At 38.3% G+C, this 22,697-nt stretch overlaps 2 protein-coding genes and 1 pseudogene across 11 annotated transcripts in view; 1 reads left to right on the forward strand and 2 right to left on the reverse strand.

Annotated features, from left to right (window-relative positions):
• KCTD3 (potassium channel tetramerization domain containing 3) overlaps window positions 1–12,355 on the forward strand; it is a 56,685-nt gene extending 44,330 nt beyond the window's left edge. For 4 of the 8 annotated variants that reach the window (XM_017509221.2, XM_037731602.1, XM_017509224.2 and 1 more), the window contains 4 exons: window positions 2,645–2,741; window positions 9,140–9,324; window positions 9,407–9,545; window positions 10,617–12,350. In XM_017509221.2, the coding sequence (XP_017364710.1) occupies window positions 2,645–2,741; window positions 9,140–9,324; window positions 9,407–9,545; window positions 10,617–11,181 (986 nt within the window). In that variant the 3' untranslated portion in view covers window positions 11,182–12,350. Of the gene's footprint in view, window positions 1–2,644; window positions 2,742–9,139; window positions 9,325–9,406; window positions 9,546–10,616 lie in introns of all 8 variants that reach the window. The other 4 variants (XM_037731601.1, XM_017509225.2, XM_017509222.2 and 1 more) reach the window with 2 other exon arrangements.
• Window positions 12,356–13,903: 1,548 nt separating this feature from the next.
• Window positions 13,904–22,697, reverse strand: part of USH2A (usherin) — a 777,259-nt gene continuing 768,465 nt past the window's right edge. For all 3 annotated transcript variants that reach the window (XM_037731607.1, XM_017509227.2, XM_037731606.1), the window contains exons 72-73: window positions 17,368–17,589; window positions 13,904–15,435 (exon numbers count right to left, since the gene is read on the reverse strand). In XM_037731607.1, the coding sequence (XP_037587535.1) occupies window positions 15,346–15,435; window positions 17,368–17,589 (312 nt within the window). In that variant the 3' untranslated portion in view covers window positions 13,904–15,345. The remainder of the gene's footprint in view (window positions 15,436–17,367; window positions 17,590–22,697) is intronic.
• LOC119468322 lies at window positions 18,313–18,399 on the reverse strand (annotated as a pseudogene).

The raw sequence follows: 22,697 nt of genomic DNA on the forward strand, positions 1-22,697 counted from the left end.
GGAAGGAGTCTAAAGAGACACTAAGGATTCTTACTTGGGAAGTGGAGTAGCTGACTGTTATTTACTAAATAAATATAGAAAAAAGAACTTACTTTGAAAACAAAGATGAATTCAGACTTGTATATTTTGAGTGATGATGCATATGGATACTATTCTGTGGTATGAAGATATAAAGGTGGTACCTCTAGAGAAAGACCTTAACTAGAAGTTATGTTTATAAGTATTCAGCATATGAGAAGCACCTGAAAGCCCCAGGAGTAGATGTGTTATTCAGGAAAGTATGTGTTTTGTGAATAAAAAGATATTTATAAACAGCCCTGTAAATTAATTATAAAACCCAGTAAGATAAAGGGGACAGGGAGGTTTTTTGTTTCTCTTTATAATTGTATTTAAAATATGTATATCCCCCCAGATAAACAGACATACAGATCAGTGGAACAGAGTAGAGTCCAGATTCAGTAGAGTGGTAAAGGTGTAATCTATATTGCAATGGGTAATGAGGTAACAGATACTGGAGGTGACCATAAAAGGAAGAAGTAATGGAGCTAGTTGAAAGGCAGAGAAGTTCAGAGGTCATATTTTTTATTCTCCCAGCTTTCTCCCTCATTAAAGTTAAGAAAGATCTGAGGGTATTTTGTATTCCAAAGAAAGGAGCCAATTTGGGAAGCGAAACTATAAATGGGAGGTGGGGGAAGAGAGGGCAAAGAATTAAAGTATAAATAATAGTTTATGAGTCAGTCTCATGTCAATATAAAGTTCAAGGGGAGAAAAGATAGAGTTCTGTAGCTTTCTCTTTCCTAGTTATTTAATTCTGAGTTATTTTATTCATTGTTGCTATTGTGACTTTATATGAGGACTATCATTTCATTTCTATAAAATTAGAGATCAGAAATTTCCAGTAATTGAGCAACTGCGTAGTATAGTGAAGAGTCAGACAGCTTCAGTTTGTTTGAATTTCACTTCCATCATATAGGACCTACGAGATCTTTGGTTAACTAATCTTTTGGTGTGTTATTTTTCTCATCTGTAAAATAGAGATAATAAATATTAGTACCTCACTTATGTGGTTACTATGATTAAAATGAGTTTATATTGCCGGGCGCGGTGGCTCAAGCCTGTAATCCCAGCACTTTGGGAGGCCGAGGCGGGTGGATCGCGAGGTCAAGAGATCGAGACCATCCTGGTCAACATGGTGAAACCCCGTCTCTACTAAAAACACAAAAAATTAGCTGGGCATGGTGGCGTGTGCCTGTAATCCCAGCTACTCAGGAGGCTGAGGCAGGAGAATTGCCTGAACCCAGGAGGCGGAGGTTGCGGTGAGCCGAGATCGCGCCATTGCACTCCAGCCTGGGTAACAAGAGCGAAAAACTCCGTCTCAAAAAAAAAAAAAAAAATGAGTTTATATTTAGAAAGCATTTATGGTGGCACATAGTAAATACAGTGTAAGTATTTGCTGACTAATAATAAAGATGACATTGCTTCATTTATTAAGCACATGTATGACTCGTGACATAACTTGGGATATATTGTGTTTAGAACTTTTATTGCAAATCAGATACTTTTTATTAATAATAATGATACTATTTTAGCTACTGAGTGTAATGGAAAAAGAGAATTACTAAAATTTTATGTTTAAGTTTTAAATAAAACATTTTCTTCTTTACATTGTTGTTCAGGATTTTTCTAAAACATAATGGGCTATTTACCTGTCTTGCCAAGTACACTAAAATGAAAGTAATTGCATCTTTCTTTTTAGATTGAAAAGCTTCAGGATGCAACTCAGTAGAAAATTTTATACTGCACTTTAATTTTCATACTGTATTTTTTCTCTTTTGGTTTACCAATTGCCTTATATAAAGTTTTTTTTTTTAATTTGCATCTTTAAAAAGAAGAAATACTAAAGGAAGAAATATGGTTAATGGAAGCTTGAATTAATTATATTTCATCTGATGAAGCTGCACTTTATATTTTAAGATTTTATGTGTTGTCTTTTCAAAAAAGTAAATTCAATACATGAAATGACTTAATTTACACATCTTTTTAAAGTTATAAGAGTCTAAGCACATCCCCAAAGATACTAAATATCTTAACAGGTCTCCTGCTAGTACTGTTAATGTAGTGCCTTAGGAAATTGTTTCCTTTAGCTTTTACAGCCTTAGTTATATACAAAGTATAATTTAGAAATAATTGTGTATTTAAAAAAAAAATTTAATGCAAATTGAAGTTCTTGTATCCATTTATATCATGACTGATTTTCAGCTGAAATGTGATACCATATTGGTAGGCATGAGAAATTCTTTTCTTCTTTTTTTTTTTTGAGATGGCTCACTGCAACCTCTGCCTTTCAGATTCAAGCAATTCTCCTGCCTCAGCCTCCTGGGTAGCTGGGACTACAGGCACCTGCCACCACACCTGGCTAATTTTTTGTATTTTTAGTAGAGACGGGGTTTCACCGTGATAGCCAGGATGGTCTCCATCTCCTGACCTCATGATCCACCTGCCTCAGCCTCCCAAAGTGCTGGGATTACAGGCATGAGCCACCGTGCCCGTCCTTCTTTTCTTATATTAATATTAATGTTCCTTTCGTAAAATGAAACAAATAAAATTTTAATTAATTTTTTGACATTTTTGTTTTCTGATCAAGGACCTTTTGGAGAGCGAGACGATCAACAGGTGTTCATTCAGAAAGTTGTTCCCATCACTAACAAACTATTTGTAAGACTCTCATCTACCGGAAAAAGGTAACACTTTACTGTAAGGATATTTATATTCAGAAGCCACCTTTTGTCTTACAAAATATGACGTAATTTAACATATTGATCAAAGAGCGCTACTAGAAACAATTTGTTGGGAGGGAAGTCTATTAATTATCTCATAATCATAACTCAAAATTAAGACAGTATACTTTATGCTTATTTTCTGAGAATTAAGAGTTTCACTGATGCTATGAACAGTTAGGAAGGACTAGTGATAGAACAAGAACACAGTGAACTTTTTTCATGGCCAGACATAAATATTAATTTTTTTAATTATAAAGAGTTTCTTTTAAAAACCTAGAACTTAAATATTTTCCATCCCATATTATACATTATTTATGTCTCTCAAATAAAACATATTACAGATTTTCTGACATTCAGTATTCCCTTTTAAAATAAAAATGATAAAGCAATTAAATATTAATAACTAATTTGCATAATCTTGGCACAACGTACAACGTAGCACCCATGTTTTACTTCCAATTTTAGAACAGTTTTTCTCTTCCATCCACTTTACCATGGAGAGAAGTGATCTGTCTCCATGAGAGCAAGATTCCTGTCTCTATGCTGTCTCCGCAGTATTCGTATATGAATGCTGCCCTTATACGGCACTGGCAGTATTCATCTGCTTTTGTCTTCAGAAATGATTTCTCTTCAAACTCGAAGAACATAGTGAATTTGCTGGTGGATGGTTGAACTAATTCGAGTACTTCCTCTTACTAGCTATGTAAATGCAACTCAAGTTATTTTATTTTCCTTAGCCCAGCTTCTTTATAAAATAAGGTTCAACGACTTTGGCAGGATATCATAGGATAAAATAAATTTCAAACCTGAAATATCTTGCATACTTCTTAACCATCATAGATGTTCAATAGCAGTTAGATTCCTCTTCCTTTTCCATTGACTGAAATTTTACTTCTTTTAAAATTAGTATTTATAACCTCAGATTTTGCTTGAACATTTCTTTGCTTTAAACACAAAGTTTTTTGACGAGAACACATGACACATGGGAGGGAACAACACACAACAGGGAGCCTGTTGGGTGTGAGAGGGGGTGGGGGAGAGAGAGAGCATCAGGAAGAATAGCTAATGGATGTTGGGCTTAATACCTAGGTGATGGGTAATTCTGTGCAACAAACCACCATGGCACATGTTTACCTATGTAACAGACCTGCACATTTTGTACATGTACCCAGAACTTAAAGTTGGAGGGAAAAGAAAAGTTTTTGCATGTCAAACAAATGAAAAAAGTAAAATTCCTGTTAATAGTCCATTAGGAGGGTTATTGTTTTCATTTTGTTTATTTTTATTTTTTTTTCTGTCCCAACTTTAATTTTAGGTTCAGGGGATATACCTACAAGGTTGTTACGCTGGTAAATTGCATGTCATAGGGGTTTGGTGTACAGATTATTTTGTCACCCAGGTAAATGAACCTGGTACCCAATAGGTAGTTTTTTGATCCTCTCTCTTCCCACCTTCTATTCTCAAGTAGACCCCAGTATCTATTGTTCTGTTTGTGTCCATGTATATTCAACGTTTAGCTCCCACTTTTAAGTGAGAACATATGGTATTTGGTCTTCTGTTCTTGTCTTAATTCACTTAGGATTATAGCCTTAGCTCCATCCGTGTTGCTGCAAAAGATGTGATTTTGTTCTTTTTATGGATGTATAGTATTCTGTGGTGTATATGTACCACATTTTCTTTATCCAGTCTACCGCTGATGAGCATCTAGGTTGGTTCCATGTCTTTGCTGTTTATTGTGAATAGTGCTGCAATGAACATATGGGTGCATGTGTCTTTATGGTAGAATGATTTATATTCTTTTGGGTGTATACCCAATAATAGGATTGCCGGGTCCACTGGTAGTTATTTCTTTGAGTCGTCACCAAACTGCTTTTTCACAATGGCTGAACTAATTTAGATCCCCACCAACAGTGTATAAATATTCCCTTTTGTGTGTACCCTCTTTGTTATTTTTTTACCTTTTAATAATAGCCATTCTGACTGGTGTGAGATGATACCTCATTGTAATTTTGATTTGCATTTCTCTGATGATGATGTTCAGCATGTTTGTGTGTTGCTTATATGTCTTCTTTTGACACGTGTCTTCATGGCCTTTGCTCACTTTTTAATGGGGTTTTTACTTGTTGATTTAAGTTCCTTATAGATGCTGGTTATTAGACCTTTGTCAGATGCATAGTTTGCAAATATTTTCTCCTGTTCTGTAGGTTGTCTGTTTACTCTGTTGATAGCTTCTTTTGTGGCGCAAGTGCTCTTTAGTTTAATAAGGCCCCACTTGTCAATTTTTGTTTTCGTTGCAGTTACTTTTGGAGTCTTTGTCATGAAATCTTTGCCGGGGCTGATGTCCAGAGTGGTATTTCCTCGGTTTCCTTCTAGGGTTTTTATAGTTTTAGATTTTACATTTAAGTCTTCAATCCATCTTCTATTGATTTTTGTATATAGTGAGAGGAAGGGGTTGAGTTTCAATCTTCTACATATGGCTAGCCAGTAATCACAGCACCATTTATTGACTAGAGAGTCCTTCCTCCATTTGTTATTATCAGCTTTGTTGAAGATCAGATGGTTTCAAGTGTCTGGCTTTGTTTTCTGGGTTCCATATTCTGTTCCGTTAGTCTGTGTTTGTTTTTGTACCAGTACCATGCTGTTTTGGTTACTGTAGCCTTGTAGGATAAAGTCGGGTAGTGTGACATCTCTGGCTCTGTTCATTTGCTTAGTATTGCTTTGGCTATTTGGGCTCTTTTTTGGTTTCTTATGAATTTTAGAATAGTTTTTTCTAATTCTGTGAAAAATGTTGTTGGTAGTTTGTTAAGAATAGCATTGATGTAATTACTTTGTGTAGCATGGCCGTTTTAACAATATATATTTTTTGTTTGTTTGTTTTTGAGATGGAGTCTCCCTCTGTTGCCAGGCTGGAGTGCAGTCGCACAATCTCAGCTTACTGCAACCTCCACCTCCCAGGTTCAAGTGATTCTCCTGCCTTAGCCTCTCAAGTAGCTGGGATTACAGGTGCCTGCCACCATGCCCAGCTAATTTTTTGTATTTTTAGTAGAGATGGGATGTCACCGTGTTAGCCAGGATGGTCTCTGTCCCCTGACCTTGTGATCCTCCTGCCTCAGCCTCCCAAAGTGCTGGGATTACAGGTGTAAGCCACCACACCCAGCCCCATTTTAACAATATTAATTCTTTCTATTCATGGTCATGGAATGTTTTTCCATTTGTTTGTGTCATCTGCTTTCTTTGAGCAGTGTTTTGTATTTCTTATTGTAGAGCTCTTTTACCTCCCTGATGTATTTCTAGGTGTTTTATTCTTTTTGTGGCTATTGTGAATGGGATTGCATTCTTGATTCAGCTCTCAGTTTTAATGTTAATTGCTGTATAGAAGTGCTGTGATTTTTGTACATTAAAGCTTTGCTGAAGTTGTTTATTAGATCTAGGAGCCTTTGGCAGAGACTATGGGGTTTTCTAGGTATAGAAAATTTCATTTTCATTTTCATGTTACTGATCTTGTTGATTTTAAATTTTATGGTTGTGTTTTCTTCAACGTATCTCTTAATATTTTGATGAATAAATTATTTGAGAGATGATGACTTTTTTTATCAAAGTTCATTATCTTAAGAAATTCCATAAATTACTGTGATTTAGTGTTCTCTGCATATTCAGTGAAGAAATTGCCAAATATTATTAAACTGGTATCATAACATTCTCTAACAATGTAGTATTATCATATTTACTTATTCAATTCACGTATCCCCCCTTCTGTTATTTCTACTATCCCCCCTTCTGTTACTTCTAACAGTATGTTATAATCAACTACAATTTCTGCATGATAAAGCAAATTTTATAATTTTTAAGTTTGATTCCAAAGGAAGGCTGTAGTTACAAAAATAACATGCAGAAATTATTTTGTAGAATTGAATAGAAAACCAGTCCTTTATAAAGCTATAGTGAACCAAAGATCTTGTTTAAGGACGGTGCAGCTCTATTAATAGTGAGAAGTGAAATGAAAGGGTTTTATTGAAAGGGAGCAAGAAAAAAATCCTTGTAGGAAATTTTAAATAAAGGAGTAATTCTAAGAAATCTATTCCAGAAGGGGAAAAAAGAGCAAAATTATATTTGTTTTGTGGAAGCAGAAGAGTCATAGTTGATACCCCTTTAACAAAAAATAGGCTGGCACGAGAAAAGCATTCCAAATTGATTTTATTATAGTTTTCTATGACACGAGAGCCTTCAGAATGCAGACCCAAAGACAAGGAAAAGTGTCTATTTTTATGCTTAGGTTAGAAGAAGCAGGGACAGCCATGTAGAAATGTGACTGGACAAAAAGATATAAGTTGACAGACTGAGTAGGGAAATGCAGCAGGGACTGTCTCTGTGTGGCTATTCCTTTCTCCCAGGGATGGAGCGGAACCCTTCTGCAGAGAGGGCCTTAATTTCTTTATGGCCAACTTTTCACAGAAAGATAGGGAAATGTTAGGGTAATATTTTTATGCTTCATGGCCAGCTTTGGGGAAAGAGAGTTCTTATTATTTTTGTGACCCAGCTTGGGGAAGAAGATTGTTTCTGTGACTTGCTGTGCAGGTAGGAGAGAAACTTTGCTTCTGAGGGTATTATTTTCTGAGATCCAAGTTTTCATATGCATACAAATGTTGATTTATTTGAAACATAAACAGGAATCTGGGGAGGGGAGTGTTGAATATTTTAAATCAATTTACAGATGTTAATTAAAAATAAATGTCATTCACCAAATTATGATCATCTTGATAAATACAGGAATAAAATCTGATAATTCATCACCTATTTATGATTTTTTAAAACCCTCACAACTAACAAAGGAAATTTTAAAATCTGGTAATGCCTATGATAATAATTCTTTCAAACTTTATATTGGCGAAATATTAAAAACTTTTCCTTTGTGTGACATTGTGAAATATATATTTGGTCTTTGTCTCTGTTTCCTGGCATATACCTTCAAAAATTCTTAAAGTCTTCTAAATGATAAATATCGTTTTGAATGCCAATGAGTTGACTGATGGCAGGTCACCAGAAAGACTAAGATGGGAGAGAAGGTTGGCACTTTCAGCCTCACCCCACAACCTTTGAGAAGGGGAGAGGGGCTGAAAGCTAAGTTGATCACCAATGGCCAATGACTTAATCAATCATACCTATGTAATGAAGCCTCCATTAAAATAATAATAATAACTGAGTTCAGAGAGCTTCCAGGTAGCCGAAAACCTGGAGGATCCTGGAGGGTGGCGTCCCCAGGGAGGGCATGGAAGCTCCATGCTCCTTCCCATACGCCTTACTCTGGGAAGCTATTATTCATCCGTATCCTTTGTAATTAACCAGTAAATGTGAGTTTTTCTCTGAGTTCTGTGAGCCACTCTAGCAAATTAATCGAACCTAAGGAGAAGGCTGTGGAAACCCTGATTTATAGTCAGTCAGTCAGAAGCACAGGCAAAATAACATGGGGCTTATGATCATCATCTGAAGTGGAGCTCAGCTTTGTGAGACCGAGTTCTCTACCTGTGTGATATGACAGATAATGTCAGAATTAAATTGAGTTAGAAGGCAACTAATTGTCCCACTATGTGTGTGTGTGTGTGTGTGTGTGTGTGTGTGTGTGTGTGTGTAACTTCTCACTTTCCTTAGAGTTGATTGTTGCGTCAGAGTACAGGAAAAGCACTTTGGTTTGTTTATTTCTGTATTCACAAGCCTTGAGATCAAGAATGAGACTAGGTAGTCTTTATCACTATATGTGGGCATGTAGTAATGAACTTTCTTCCTTCTTTTTGTCCGGCCTACTAGGAAGCTCATCTAAGCTTCATGTTCTATTCCTGTATGTTTCTCAAATTCATGTGGATTGTATTTTTTCTTTGTCTATATTTTTGACCTTGCATTTGCCTATACTGATTTTTCTTTTTTTAATAAGCTCCCTCAGCTCTTTTGAAGTACACTGGGATAACTAATTCAGTCAAGTACAATTCAGTCAGACCTTACATGACTTTGGAAAAATCATTTGCTGATGTTATCCCTTGGTTTCCTCATTTGTCAATGTGGATAATAATTGTTCTCGCTCAGGTTCTTTTATCTTTTATGAAAATCAATTAAATAGCCATAAAAGTCTATTTTTAGAGCTAAGAGTATTATCCTAATGACGGATACAATATGGGCCGTCTCCATAGAGCTATATATTTCTTCTGGTTTCAGATTTTAAAAATTTACACATAAATTTTAAATGACTTTTAAAAAGTCTTTTCTAGTATAACATGTTTGCTTGCTTTCTTTCTGCCTTTTTAGTTTCATAGTTTCTTTTTAAATAATCGCTCATTCTCATCAGGGGTCGTTCTGCTTTTCTTTTGCAGAATATGTGAGATCCAGGCTGTTGACTGTACTACGATATCCTCATTTACAGTGAGGGAATGTGAGGGATCCAGTAGGATGGGCTCAAGGCCAAGGCGCTACTTGTTCACAGGCCATACAAATGGCAGCATTCAAATGTGGGATCTGACCACTGCTATGGATATGGTTAACAAAAGTGAAGATAAGGGTAGGTTCTCATACAGAAAGATGTTTGCCACGGGGTTAAGCTTTTCAAATAAGTGATTTTAATGAGTATTTGTTCTCCTAAGATGTAGGTGGTCCAACTGAAGAAGAGCTGCTCAAATTACTGGATCAATGTGATTTGAGCACATCTCGCTGTGCTACTCCTAACATCAGTCCAGCAACTTCTGTAGTTCAACATAGCCACTTACGAGAATCAAATTCTAGGTAGGTTTAAGAATTGGGTATTATAAACAGAATTTATTTCTTTTGGAGAAATTGAAAAATTGTAATCACATAGTTGTTCTAGAAAGCCATACTATTCAAGGTACATTTTAAATTCAGATATTATGTTAAACAATTTGTTTTTGAGACAGAGTCTCGCTCTGTCGCCCAGGTTGGAGTGCAATGGCACGATCTTGGCTCACTGCAACCTCCACCTCCTGGGTCCAAGCAATACTCTTGCCTCAGCCCCCGGAGCAGCTGGGATTACAGGTGCACATCACCATGCCCGGCTAATTTTTGTATTTTTAGTAGAGATGGGGTTTCTCCATGTTGGTCAGGCTGGTCTCAAACTCCTGACCTCATGATCCGCCCACCTCAGCCTCCCCAAGTGCTGGGATTACAAGCATGAGCCTCCACAACACCCAGCCTAATCAATTTTTTAACAGTTTTACTAAATTTGTCATCAATAGGCATATCTGGTTCTTTAATAGAAAAATATTTTTTGCCTTTTAACTTATTTTGTGAATTGCCGCCAATTTGGAAGCCTATTTTGTGATCAAGAATTTATTCAAAGGAAATTAGGAAAATCACATGTCACCTTGGTTAGTATGTGAAGCTTTAATTATTGTGCTGCCTCAGGGACAATATTAATCAGTGATTACACTGTGTTGTCTAATCTTACATTAAGCATTATGTACTTTTAATACAAAGTTCCATAATGTCTTTTTAGTTATCATATTGATAAATTCCAAAGTCTGAAGAACCAAGGGCTAAATACTGAATTATGTTGATTTCATAATGGTTTCAAGGATTTTTCTCCCCCATCTTTTTTTTAGCTATTCAAAAATTCAGCTTGTTTGTGAATACATGATGGTATTATTTGCATTGGTAATTTTATTATAGTATCTATGTAATAAAGAGTACTTGATAAGTATATTTTTATAAAGAGAAATACGGATTTAATACACTTTATGTATTTATATAGTGTGTTTTATTGGTAGTTTAATTAATATGTTCCTGAAAAATCAGAGTGAAATCTGAACTGTTATTTATTTTTTAAAAACTATATTTCAGCCTTCAGCTTCAGCACCATGAAACCATCCACGAAGCAGCTACTTACGGTTCCGTGAGGCCTTACCGAGAGAGTCCTTTATTAGCAAGGGCAAGAAGGACTGAGAGCTTTCACAGTTATAGGGACTTCCAGACGACTATTAATTTGAACAGAAATGTAGAAAGAGCTGTACCTGAAAATGGTAACTTGGGTCCAATACAAGCTGAAGTGAAGGGGGCAACAGGGGAATGTAATATATCTGAGCGAAAGTCTCCTGGAATAGAAATAAAAAGTTTGAGAGAATTGGATAGTGGATTGGAAGTGCATAAAATAGCTGAAGGTTTTTCAGAATCCAAGAAAAGGTCATCAGAAGATGAAAATGAAAATAAAATAGAGTTTAGGAAGAAAGGAGGATTTGAAGGGGGAGGATTCCTTGGAAGAAAGAAAGTTCCCTATCTGGCGTCATCACCAAGTACTTCTGATGGAGGAACTGACTCACCTGGTACTGCATCCCCATCTCCGACAAAGACTACTCCATCTCCTCGGCATAAAAAAAGTGATTCTTCAGGTCAGGAGTACAGCTTGTGAAAACTCACTCAAATGAATAGTTGTTTTGTTACATTTAGATGAAAGTTAAACTTTCCTGGATTTCAATGCATTAGTTTTTACACTAAAACTTTACAAGATAAAATTGGACTTCATTTAGTATATCTTTTTAACAGAATTACCTGAAATAAGGAGACATAATAGTCATATCTCTTTTGACATTTTGGAAATTTTTTTAGTTTTACAAGCACATTTAACAGATCATTTATAAAGCAGGAGTCCATTTTAACATTTACCTACTTTTGGTTTTGGAAATATAGTACCACGTTTTAATAGGATGGTGCCCGTATAGGTGAGCATACCTTTAGAGCATGGGAACCAGCAGACTGCATTCCTAAGCTTCATTATGCCCGAGACTTGTCTTGCAATGTTCTTTTAAGTGAATCACATAATTGTCTTTGGAACTTGGTCTCCAAACCCTTGTGATTGCAAACTGTTTACCAGATATTTAATGAGGTGCTATGTTTGTGAAAAACATATCATGTAATTCAAAAACACTATTGATATTGAATACCAGATACCACTGTGTAGTGAGTCTTTAAGGATAATTTTAATTTAGTTGTGCGCCATTTACTGATTCTCATCATTGGGAGTTCTTAAATCTTAGCAAGCATCAGCAATATTAAATGCCAGAATTTCATTGAAACTTCTTTCAAGTTGGAGCAATTGTTTGTGTTGAAAAGATGAAATAAAAGTAATCATCACGGACAAACCTTTGCCCAGAAGGGAAAGCCGTACCACTTGCTAACCTGTCTTGTTTTAGGAGCCACCATATTTTTTTTTCAGTGTTAACAATCATCATGATATTTAAATTAAAACACTATTTTGTTCACTTGTGGGACTGCAGTTCTGAATTTTGGGTTAAAGGTTTTGGCTGCTGTAAGAATGTTAATTTGAATATATTTTGAATTGTAAGAACAGAAGAAATTTTTTTGTACATTTTTTTTTTCATTTGATTGGAATGATCTTCAGGTTTCTACAAATAGGGTAATTGTAAATTTAAAACATTAACATTTATTGGTGAAAAATGTATATATCCCCATTCCAAGAAATGTGAGTGAAGTTGAAAATAAAATCTTTAAAGTTTACTATATTGCCAGTGGTTTCACAACAGTTCTCTTGTATTTATTTATCAATTAAATCAAAAATGACTATGACAGTGTGTTTTCAGTTATTTGAGAAATAGTTCTGTTTAAAGTGTGCTTATGTGCTTGTTCATTTCTTTGCTTCTTCCCATAATTTAAAAAAAAATGGGAGAGCGAGAACTCAATATGTGTGGAAAATAAGTTACCAATGAAGATACGAAGCAAAGCATAATTTGAAAACTACTAAGATTGTAATTCTCTTACACCCTTCTTCCTCTTTATCACAGTTATGTGAACGTTGGGTGGGCAAGTAAGAAAATGAAAGAAAAAAGTAGACTAGTGACCAGGAGTAAAAGGCCATTAAAAAGAAGGCAGTAACTATTACATAATAGAATCGCATAAAAAGGAAAACAACTATACCGTAGATTACATTATAATACAAGTCAAATATTGTTTGTTTCTTTTGCTTTCGAGAGATTGAACCTTGATGTTAGAGCAGTGGTTTATGTCTACTCTGACACTCTGAAACCTTGAACAGATTGCCCCCACTGTGCCTTTATACCTACCTCATCATTAGGGTTGCTGTGATGGAAAGAAAAAAAGTTGAAATGTACCTTGTGTGACTGATGAAAAATGAAAACACTCATCATGGAAAGAGGTTTTCAAGTAAATTTTTTTTTTTTTTTTTTTTTGAGATGGAGTTTTGCTCTTGTTGCTCAGGCTGGAGTGCACTGGCAGGATCTTGGCTCATTGCAACCTCCGCCTCCCAGGTTCAAAGCATAGACTTTTAAAAATACACAGTGATAAAGGTACCTGGTTAATTTTTCAAAAATCAGGATGATCTCGATCTTCTGAATCTAGCAAAGCATATTATTTGTAGACTATGCTTTGTAAGTAACAAACCATATTCTTTCTTTTTTTTTTTTTTTTGAGACAGAGTCTTGCTCTGTTGCCAGGTGCCAGGCTGGAGTGCAGTGGCACGATCTCGGCTCACTGCAACCTCCGCCTCCTGGGTTCAAGCAATTCTCCTGCCTCAGCCTTCAGCCTCCCAGGTAGCTGGGACTACAGGCACCTGCCACCACACCCAGCTAATTGTTTTTTGTATTTTTTGTGGAGACGGGGTTTCACCATGTTGGCCAGGATGGTCTCGATCTCTTGACCTTGTGATCCACCCACCTCGGCCTCCCAAAGTGCTGGGATTACAGGCTTGTGCCACCGTGCCCGGCTGTAAACCATATTCTTAGAAGAGTCCACCAAGGATAAGAATTTATCACTACCAAGAAGTTTGTGACCACTCTTTTCCTATATACCTTAAGTAGCTCACAGGAGGTGGACACAGCCTTGGTTAATGCTCATTTGCGCCAGCTTTAAACAACTAAATGACCCAGAATCGGCATATGGGAATAAAAACCAGTAAACTAAATTAGTCAATCCTATGTTTTCATTTCAGAAAGTATAAAAACTTTTGGCGACAAAAATATATTTCATATTTTGTGCAGTCACTGCCAGATGTGCACAATTATTTCAGATGTTTTCGCTTGTAACAGTTCTAACGAGGTGGCAGAACTTCTGCATGATACTGGCCTGTGCTTTTGACACTTATGGTTGGCAAGCTTTATCTAGGAGCTGGTCAATCTGTGGAGCTGCTCTCTCACAGAGCTGGATGAAATCTTAATATCCCAAAAGTCCACAGTCTTTTACTGTTGGACCCTGGGGTAATTTATTGTTTCAGGCAGAATAAGATTATCCCTTACTTTAGAAGTTTTTGCCTGCCTCTGGGTGTAAATTCACAAAATACTGTGACTATTGTGTGTTAGACAGATTCATCATAATTTCCTGGAGTCAAGAAGACCTTTAAGGCTGAAGGAAGATGAGAGGCTTTCATATATTTTCCATGAAGAACAAATTTAAACATCTTTGACTTTACATGGATGATTTGCAAGAAAATTTTTCTTGCCATGGGACTTTCACCAATGACTTAGTAATCCAACTAGAGCAGATGACAGACGTTTTTGAACCATAGAATTGGTAATGTTGTGTATCATCTGTTCTTACTGATCTGTGGCTAAAATAATGGGTAGTTCTCCAAAAAGAAGGGACATAGTGCAAAATAATGTATACATGATATACATATATACACATAGGTATAGTCTTATTTTTACAAGTATATATGTTAATGCTAGAAGGAAGATACATTTTTCCTTTTAAAAAATGTCATGTGGCCTAATTAAATATTGCAAATAGAACAGTAGTTTCTACTTGATGTGCTAAGTTGAAGATGTCAGTATTCTCTGATACTCGGTGAACTGACAGAATTTTATGAGAAACTGGAGTTTCAAAACTATAAAATATGCGAAATAAAAACATTGGTTCAAGTAGAGGTGTTCCTATTGAAACACTGTTTTCTCTTCAAAATGTATGAATAAGCTGTTTACTCCTTAGATTTTTGGAAAATTCATAAATGTGAGAACAGAGGCATGTATGTGTAAGTTATGTGTTGCCTTGTCAAGAAGTTTTGTGAGTAATCCTATGTATTGTAAATAAATGGTATGTAGACCTGGTGCAAAGTTTGGGATTTCATTTAGCAATTGTGATCATTAGAATCACTATTCTTGCAGGATTGTGTCAATCCTGACAGAAATGGCAGATAGAAATGAACAGCAGTGACATCCTTTCAATAGAACCATTTAGTTTTTGAACCAGCAGCTAACTTACTACTTCTAACAACTGTGGACCATCCTGAAATTGTCACTGATTATTTAACCATTAACTTCACTGCCAAACAGAGCCAAGTGACAATTATATACTCCTCTGTCTTCCACAAAATAATAGCAAACCAAGTATTTTCATATGAATATTACCTCTCATTTTAGACAACCAGAAAAATAGCATTTCTTAGAGCTCTATTAGGAAGGAACTCTTTCAAAAACAGTCATCATTTCTTTAAAATATAGGAAAGTAAACCATGGCTTTTCAGCATTTATGATGTGTCAGTGATAACCCAGGAGGAATGGGGTACAGAGCTTGCCTTCCAGGGTTACATCTTCCGGGTTTTCATCCTTTACAGGTGGGTGTCGGTAAATGTGGTGTGTTCCTTAGTCACTGAGCTGAAACCCTTGATGGCGTTCATCAGGTCCTCTTCATCCACATACTGAAAAATAAGCTAATCACCATTGGATACAATACTTGCTATCAATAGTATTTCCTATCAATTTATAGTTATATCAATTAAATGTAAAAAGTAGTAACTATTAAAGGCTTAACATTTTATTCTCAAAAATGGTGGGGTCTAAAATAGCCCTTGCCTTAAATTTCTCTTACGGAAAGGACCACATCACATGCACACATGAATTATAGACCAATTCAAAATGTATGTGATTTGAGGGTTATATTGTGCCATATTTTAACCTTTCAAAGCCTCAGTGTACTCATCTGCAGAGTGGGGTGTGTGTATGTATATGTGTGTGTGTGTATATACATATATATATGTCGATATATATATATATATATACACACATACACACATATATAAAAATTTAGTTCAAAGAGTACATGGAAGAGCCACAATGCAAGCTGTGTGCCCCATTTCTTCCCACTCCTGTGCTCTATATTGTATTTATCAAATAGGGTTAATAATGTTATAATGAACAGATAACTTGCCAAGTATTAGCACCTTTGAAAGCTTGTATTGAATCCCTTTGCACATCTCCCATTACTAGTACTGTAAAAAGCACGCAAAAATGGCAATATAGTATAATAAATACAAATAGAAGTTCTGTAGTCAGATGACGTTTTTAAGATCCCAAACCCATGAAAATATTGCCATCTGTGTAATCTCTCATTAAATCACTCATCTCTCTAAAACCAGTTCTCTTTGTAAAAATGAGGATAATAGAGCCTACCTCCTACCGTTTGTGAAGATTAGGTGAAATGGTTAATCTGAACTTTCAATGTATTATGTTGAACGTGTAGCAATTGCTGTTTTGCATGTCAAAAATGATCAATTAGCAATTCCTTGTTTCAATCCATTATCCCTGCCTTTTAAAAACTTTAGGACTGAAATGGAATCATGTAATTGAGGTTATAACAATATCAAACAGCCTGTGATTTAAAAATGCATATAGATAGGGATATATTATATAATCATTCTGAACAGGGAAGAAGGACTGTACATTTTTTTTATAGTGTTAGGGAGTCTGGATCCAGGGAACTCCCTTTATTATTTGCTATTAGTCAAAAAAGACTTCATGGATGTCATCAACTTTTCAGTGAAGGAAAAGTGACAACTTGGAGGAGAAAGATGAGTGCAAATCCAAAAACAGAAGCAGATAATTAAAAGAAATGGAGGTGAGTAATTTTACCCCCGAGGAGTAAACAGAGGAGCTAACTTCCTAGCTGGTTATCTGTTTATTTTCTAAACTAGCCCAATGGAAGCTCCTGCAGTGGGCATCTAATCTAGGAAGTTAACACAATGAAATGTGATGGCTGGCAAAAATTCTAGAATTTTTGTTAGCCACTCAGAGACTGATAACAAATATTATATCACTAACAGGTTACCTTTCAAAGAGCCAATTATCTGTACCCACTGGACTGAAATTATGAAAGATGGAAGCTTATAAATAGTAACATCCTCATTTGTCATCATTTCCTAAGTGTTTTGGAAAGCAACCATGTTTAGCTGTTGATAGAAAATATTCTTTTTGCGTCTACTCATACACCAATAGGAAAAGGCTGCTTATCTTTTTGTTTTAGTAAAACAAGTACTTGTACTTTCTGCCTTGTTTTAGCCACATTCCAATGTTTCCAGTCACCTTCTGCTCCAGGTTTATGAAGTATAACCTGTTGCTGCTTATTTATGCATTCATTGTTAAGCATCTATTGTGTACCAGAAGAACAAGACAAAGTTTCTACCCTGCTTATCACACAATTGTAGCAACGCTAGTAAACCAGTTGTTACTACCTCACTGGGTAAGTGCTCAGAGGCAAAGTGCCATGGGGCAGCATTCAGTGAAGTACAGGCAGCTTCGTACCAGTATTTTTCTGGGATATTTAGCAAAGGCCCTGTAGGAGGAAACCGACTCACCAGTCCACTGTTGTGGCCCATGATGGCTTCCCACAGCGAGTCGTCCATCAAGACTTTCTTGTCTTGAATGTCCATGAGCTGGCTGACGCTGCGGTGGAGAGAGCCCTGGGAGAAGGTTAGGCTGGTTTGGCTTTGACTCGGAATGCGCAGGACACACGAGCTCCGGTTGCTGTGGATACTCAGAGGTGTCCCAGACCGGGGAATTTTGGTATCGGCTAATCCCTGAAAAGGAAGTTGCTGTGAGTGATTCACATATAAAGAATATGGGCTTGAAATATGACAGAGAGCTGTGTCTCGCACATTGCCAGTGAAGGGAATGACTGTCTCCAGACAATTGTCACATTGTCAATGAAGGGAACAACTGTCACTTACAGAATTTAGCAACTATGAGCACCCAGAACACTGTGACCCTGGGTTTCTTGGTAGGAATGATGAGATGATGAGCTAATACTCAAGTTAGGTGGCCAGTGCTTTGGGCACATAGAGAGCGCATGCAATTGTGCTCTGGCAATTGTTCCCCAGACGAGAACAAGGGCTTTCTGCATTGCAAAGTGGTGGGGCAAGGCAGATGGATGGTGGGTGAACAAGGTATTTTCTTCATGCATGTCAGCACAGAGCCTCCCTCTTGAGAACACCCCTCCCCCAAAGCAGCCAAAGATAACAATATTATTTCATGGGTGCCCACTATGTGAGCTCAGTTTATCTTTCGCTTTAAAAGTCCTGGATTTGTGTAGGGAAATTGACTCCTCCTTCTCTCATTTCTCATTCCATCTTCCTCCTCTTGTTATAGGATTCCAGCCTCCAAATTAAATCAGGTCTAATATTAACATTAACATCGGAGAGACAAAGTCACTCCATAATTTAGACCTAGAATGTGCCATAAGATAAAATCTAGTTGCTCTAAATATCTGAGGGCTCTGATTTAGCTGGTCCAATCAATGAAATGTATCTGCTTTTTCTTTTTTTAATAGAGTTTTCCCTCATGTTGTTCAGCTTTCCAAGGACTGCATATTCGGAAGTCATCGATGATCTCATCTTGCTTTTCACTGTGCAGTCAACACACCATGCAAAAGACCATGCATTCATGCAGCACACAGAGGTACCTCAAAGTGCATGGTGTAACTTTTTAGGGTGACATTGCTTGACACATCAGATATATCAGCCACAGAGTCAAACTGAGAACAAATGGCAGCGTCAGTCCATGTTAGGAACAGTTTTAAAAAAACATATTCTTTGCATTTCTCTAACGACAGTATTATCATACCCATCTTTACTACTACTCTGATACATATATATATATATATATATATATATATATATACACACACACCCTATGATACATACATGCATATGTGTGTATATACATATATATGTGGAGATATATGTGTGTATATATATACACATATATGTGGAGATATATATAAATGTGTATATGTGAGAGAGAGAGAAAGAGAAACTTGGGTATTGCAACTAAAACCTTGTGGTGAGGCTGGGTGCAGTGGCTCATGCCTATAATCTCAGTACTTTGGGAGGCTGAGGTGGGTGGGTCATTTGAGGTCAGGAGTTCGAGACCAGCCTGGCCAACATAGTGAAATCCTGTCTCTACTAAAAATACAAAAATTTGCCGGGCGTGGTGGAAGTTGCCTATAATCCTAGCTATTCTGGAGGTTGAGGCAGGAGAATCATTTGAACCTAGGAGGCAGAGGTTGCAGTGAGCTGAGATTGCACCACTGTACTCCAGCCTGGATGACAGAAAAAGACTGTATCCCAAAAACAAAGAAACAAACAAATACCCCCTGGTAAGTGGAAACAACAAACTGATTAGTATCTAAGGTAAATACCACTGCCATTATTTGTTTAGTATTGCAGAGAATGAAAGGATCTTCAAACCAGTAATTAAATAACAAGCAAAACTTGCACTTGAACTTAGCTGTACTGTATACTACCTGGCCTTGAAAAATGTTAATGAAATACAAAAGACACTCATTTCCTGGCACCTCTGCCTATTTCTCTCTGTTCAGAGTATAGCCTAAAATATTTTTGCCAGTTTGGGTCTGATGTTCAAAGGGTACCTTACCTGTTCACAGGGCAGGGGTGCTTGGAAGAGGGTCACAGCAGCACTGAAATCAGAGCTTGTCAAATAAGGGGGAGACTTGTGTGTGTGTGTTGCAGGGGGCATAGCTCATTGACCTAGTCAGGTGAAAAGACAGTCAATCTGGAAAACTGAGCAGGTAGATCTGGCTTGTTCCTATTCTGATTATTCCGCTAGAGTGGATTCTTTCCCATCTGAGTCAATGAGGAGTCCATTGTCAGCAAGAAGGACTTCATTTTGCTCTACAAATGCAAATTGTACTCTCTTTAGTTTGGCTAATTTTTGACAATGTCTCTCATGGTTTCCAACTTTGTGAGAGCAGTTTGGTTTAAAAATATTTTTTAAAAAGCAACAGAAGAAGGCTTGCAAGTACACTCTGACTGGATAGGATTGAATTATGATTCAACAGGCTCAGGGGAATTCCACCTGGTGCCCTGGCATGCCCCAGATTTCACTTCTGCTGAGACCTGCCTACAAGGAACAGCTTCCCTGCTGAGGATGGGACAGTTCCCTGGGGACAGAGTCCCTGGCAGCCAGCCAGTCCCTCCGTGCCATCCCATCTTCACACCTGACTCAGTCTTGGCCACTCAGTGAAAGAATCAGCTGGGGATGAGGCAGGAGAATTGCTTGAACCCAGGACGCGGAGGTTGCAGTGAGTTGAGATCGCACCACTACACCCCAGCCTGAGCGACAGAGCGAGACTCAGTCAAAAAAAAAAAAAAAAAAAAGGAATCAGCTGGGTGCTGCTGTGCTTTTCCCTGGTGGTAAACGGTGTACAGGAACAAGGTGTTTAAATTCTTTTGTCTGCTGTTCCCAGCTGAAGCCTATGTCTGTCCCCAGAGGCAGCGTAGCCTGTGTTGTGTCAGGACTGCAACGTCTAACCAGCACCCTCCTGCCACCTGCTTCTCTGGGTATCAAACAGTACATACTGCATATGGGATTTGCATTACTATTTCAGTTTCAGCCGTTCGCAAATTTTGCTGTGCATCAGACTTCTTGAGGTTCCAGCTGAAATGGCAGATTCCTGAGTTTCCGCCTCAGAACTTCAGGTCCTGCTCCTCCTACGTGATGCTGATGCAGATAGCTCATGGTCCTCACTTTGACAAAACGAAGCTTAACAAGACTCATTAAAACCCTGAGCAATGGGGTTATATGCAGAATAACATAACATCCCCACAGGAATGAGGGGAGTGTCTCCTGGTCACTAAGTTAACCAAGTAAGGAAGATGGTATTCTTCCTCATGGAGGGTTCTGACACAGAGCTGCCTGCCTGTAGGGACTGGGTCAAAGGAGAGGATAATTTTTCACTGGAATGAGTTCTGGACGCTGTTGGTATGTGGGTAAGCATTCCTGTAACCGTGCCTCACATTATAGAGCAGATGCACCCAGCAGTGCTTGGGAACTTCCTCTCACTACTCCATGCATAGACCCTAGGATCGATTTAGCTAATCTCCCAGGCTCAACAGATCTCTCCTGCCTTCTTCTGTCTTCCACTGCCTTCCTCTGGCAGCAGGGCACCCTCTAAGAACATGGGCTCCTTAAAGAAAGTTACTCTTTAACAAATTTTGTAGTATCTGCTCTTCAGTGGGAATCTCCTAATGACTATTCACCAAACAGGAGCAAACGGCCCATGGTTTGAAGTGGTCACTCGACATTCATTCATTCAACAAACATTCGTGGAGTGTCTGTGATATGCCAGGCACTGCTCCAGGTGCCAGGGCACATACAACAGGAAGTGGCCCACAAAATCTTTGATCTTGGGAGCTTACATTCTATTTCAAGAGTCAGACAAACATAGCTGATTTAGTGGCATGTGATAGGTGCTATGGAAAAGAAAACAAGTGGGTTAAGGGGCTAGGAAATTTTACATCAAATGGGAGGTGACATTTGTGCAGAGACGTGAATGAAGCCAGAGTGTGAGCCACCCAAGCAGCAGGAGCAGCAGCAATGGGCCTGTGGTTAAAGTTTTTCTGATGGGCTCAGGGAGGAAGGAGGCTCCAAGCAGGGTGAGTGAGAAGAGGAAAGGGACAGACGTGACTGGAGAGAGAGCCAAGGCCCCCAGGGTACCAGGCAGTGCCTTCTTCATCATTGTCCCATTGCTACTGCCCACACCAACCACAAACCATGGACCTCAGAGGTCCCACTGCCCTTTCGTGCTTCCAACACTCCTGCTGTTAGGGTCTGATCCCACTGTGCTGGGGCTTGACCAGTGCTCATTCATCGCTGAATCCCGGAGAAGTGCAGAGGTCTGGAAGGCAGACAATGCTGCTCTTTTCACTCACTGCCATTTTTATTTATTTATTTATTTATTTTGAGACGGAGTTTCGCTCTTGTTGCCCGGGCTGGAGTGCAATGGCGCGATCTCGGCTCACCGCAACCTCCGCCTTCTGGGTTCAGGCAATTCTCCTGCCTCAGCCTCCTGAGTAGCTGGGATTACAGGCATGCGCCACCATGCCCAGCTGATTTTTTGTATTTTTAGTAAAGACGGGGTTTCACCATGTTGACCAGGATGGTCTCGATCTCTTGACCTCGTGATCCACCCGCCTCAGCCTCCCAAAGTGCTGGGATTACAGGCTTGAGCCACCACGCCCGGCCCAACTGCCATTTTTAAAATGTTGAAATGTAAGCAGCTTGACTGGGCTTCTGTGCTTAATTTCGAGACTGCCTAGCGTAGCCACTAGCTGATGTACAACCTTAGTACAAACTGGAAAAAAGACGCCTCCGCTAGATGTAGCCCTACAGGCACACAGCTTTGGGGAATAGACGGGTACCTGGTGAGGATTAGAAAACGCAGTCTTTTTTCCTTCAGGTAGACACAGCCCCACACCAGAGTGCATCATGGAATTAAATCACCTTTGAACCTTCAGTGAGTGCTCTGGGCAACGACTGTCCTGCACCACCAAGTGATGGGGCCCTGTCGCATCAGACCTTTACCGGACCTCCTATTTTGGGAGTGAGTGGTTTGGAGCTAAGAGGTGCCATCCATCCCCTGTGGCACAGGGTGTCAGGACCAGAGGACAGGCAGGACACCGCTATCACTTTCGCTCCTTCCTTCCCATCTCCCCCTTGCAATGTCCAATCCCCCTAAATTACACAGTAACGCAGCCTATAATTTCCCCAGGTAATCTCAACATACAACTCTTCACCACCACACCCTGGCTTGCAATTACGGGGCAGAAATACTCATCCCTAGTTACACATTAAAATCACTTTTGGACTGAAAAAAAGAATACCGATC

The sequence above is a fragment of the Cebus imitator genome, unplaced genomic scaffold, assembly GCF_001604975.1.
Source record: "Cebus imitator isolate Cc_AM_T3 unplaced genomic scaffold, Cebus_imitator-1.0 Scaffold411, whole genome shotgun sequence".
Taxonomy (NCBI): domain Eukaryota; kingdom Metazoa; phylum Chordata; class Mammalia; order Primates; family Cebidae; genus Cebus; species Cebus imitator.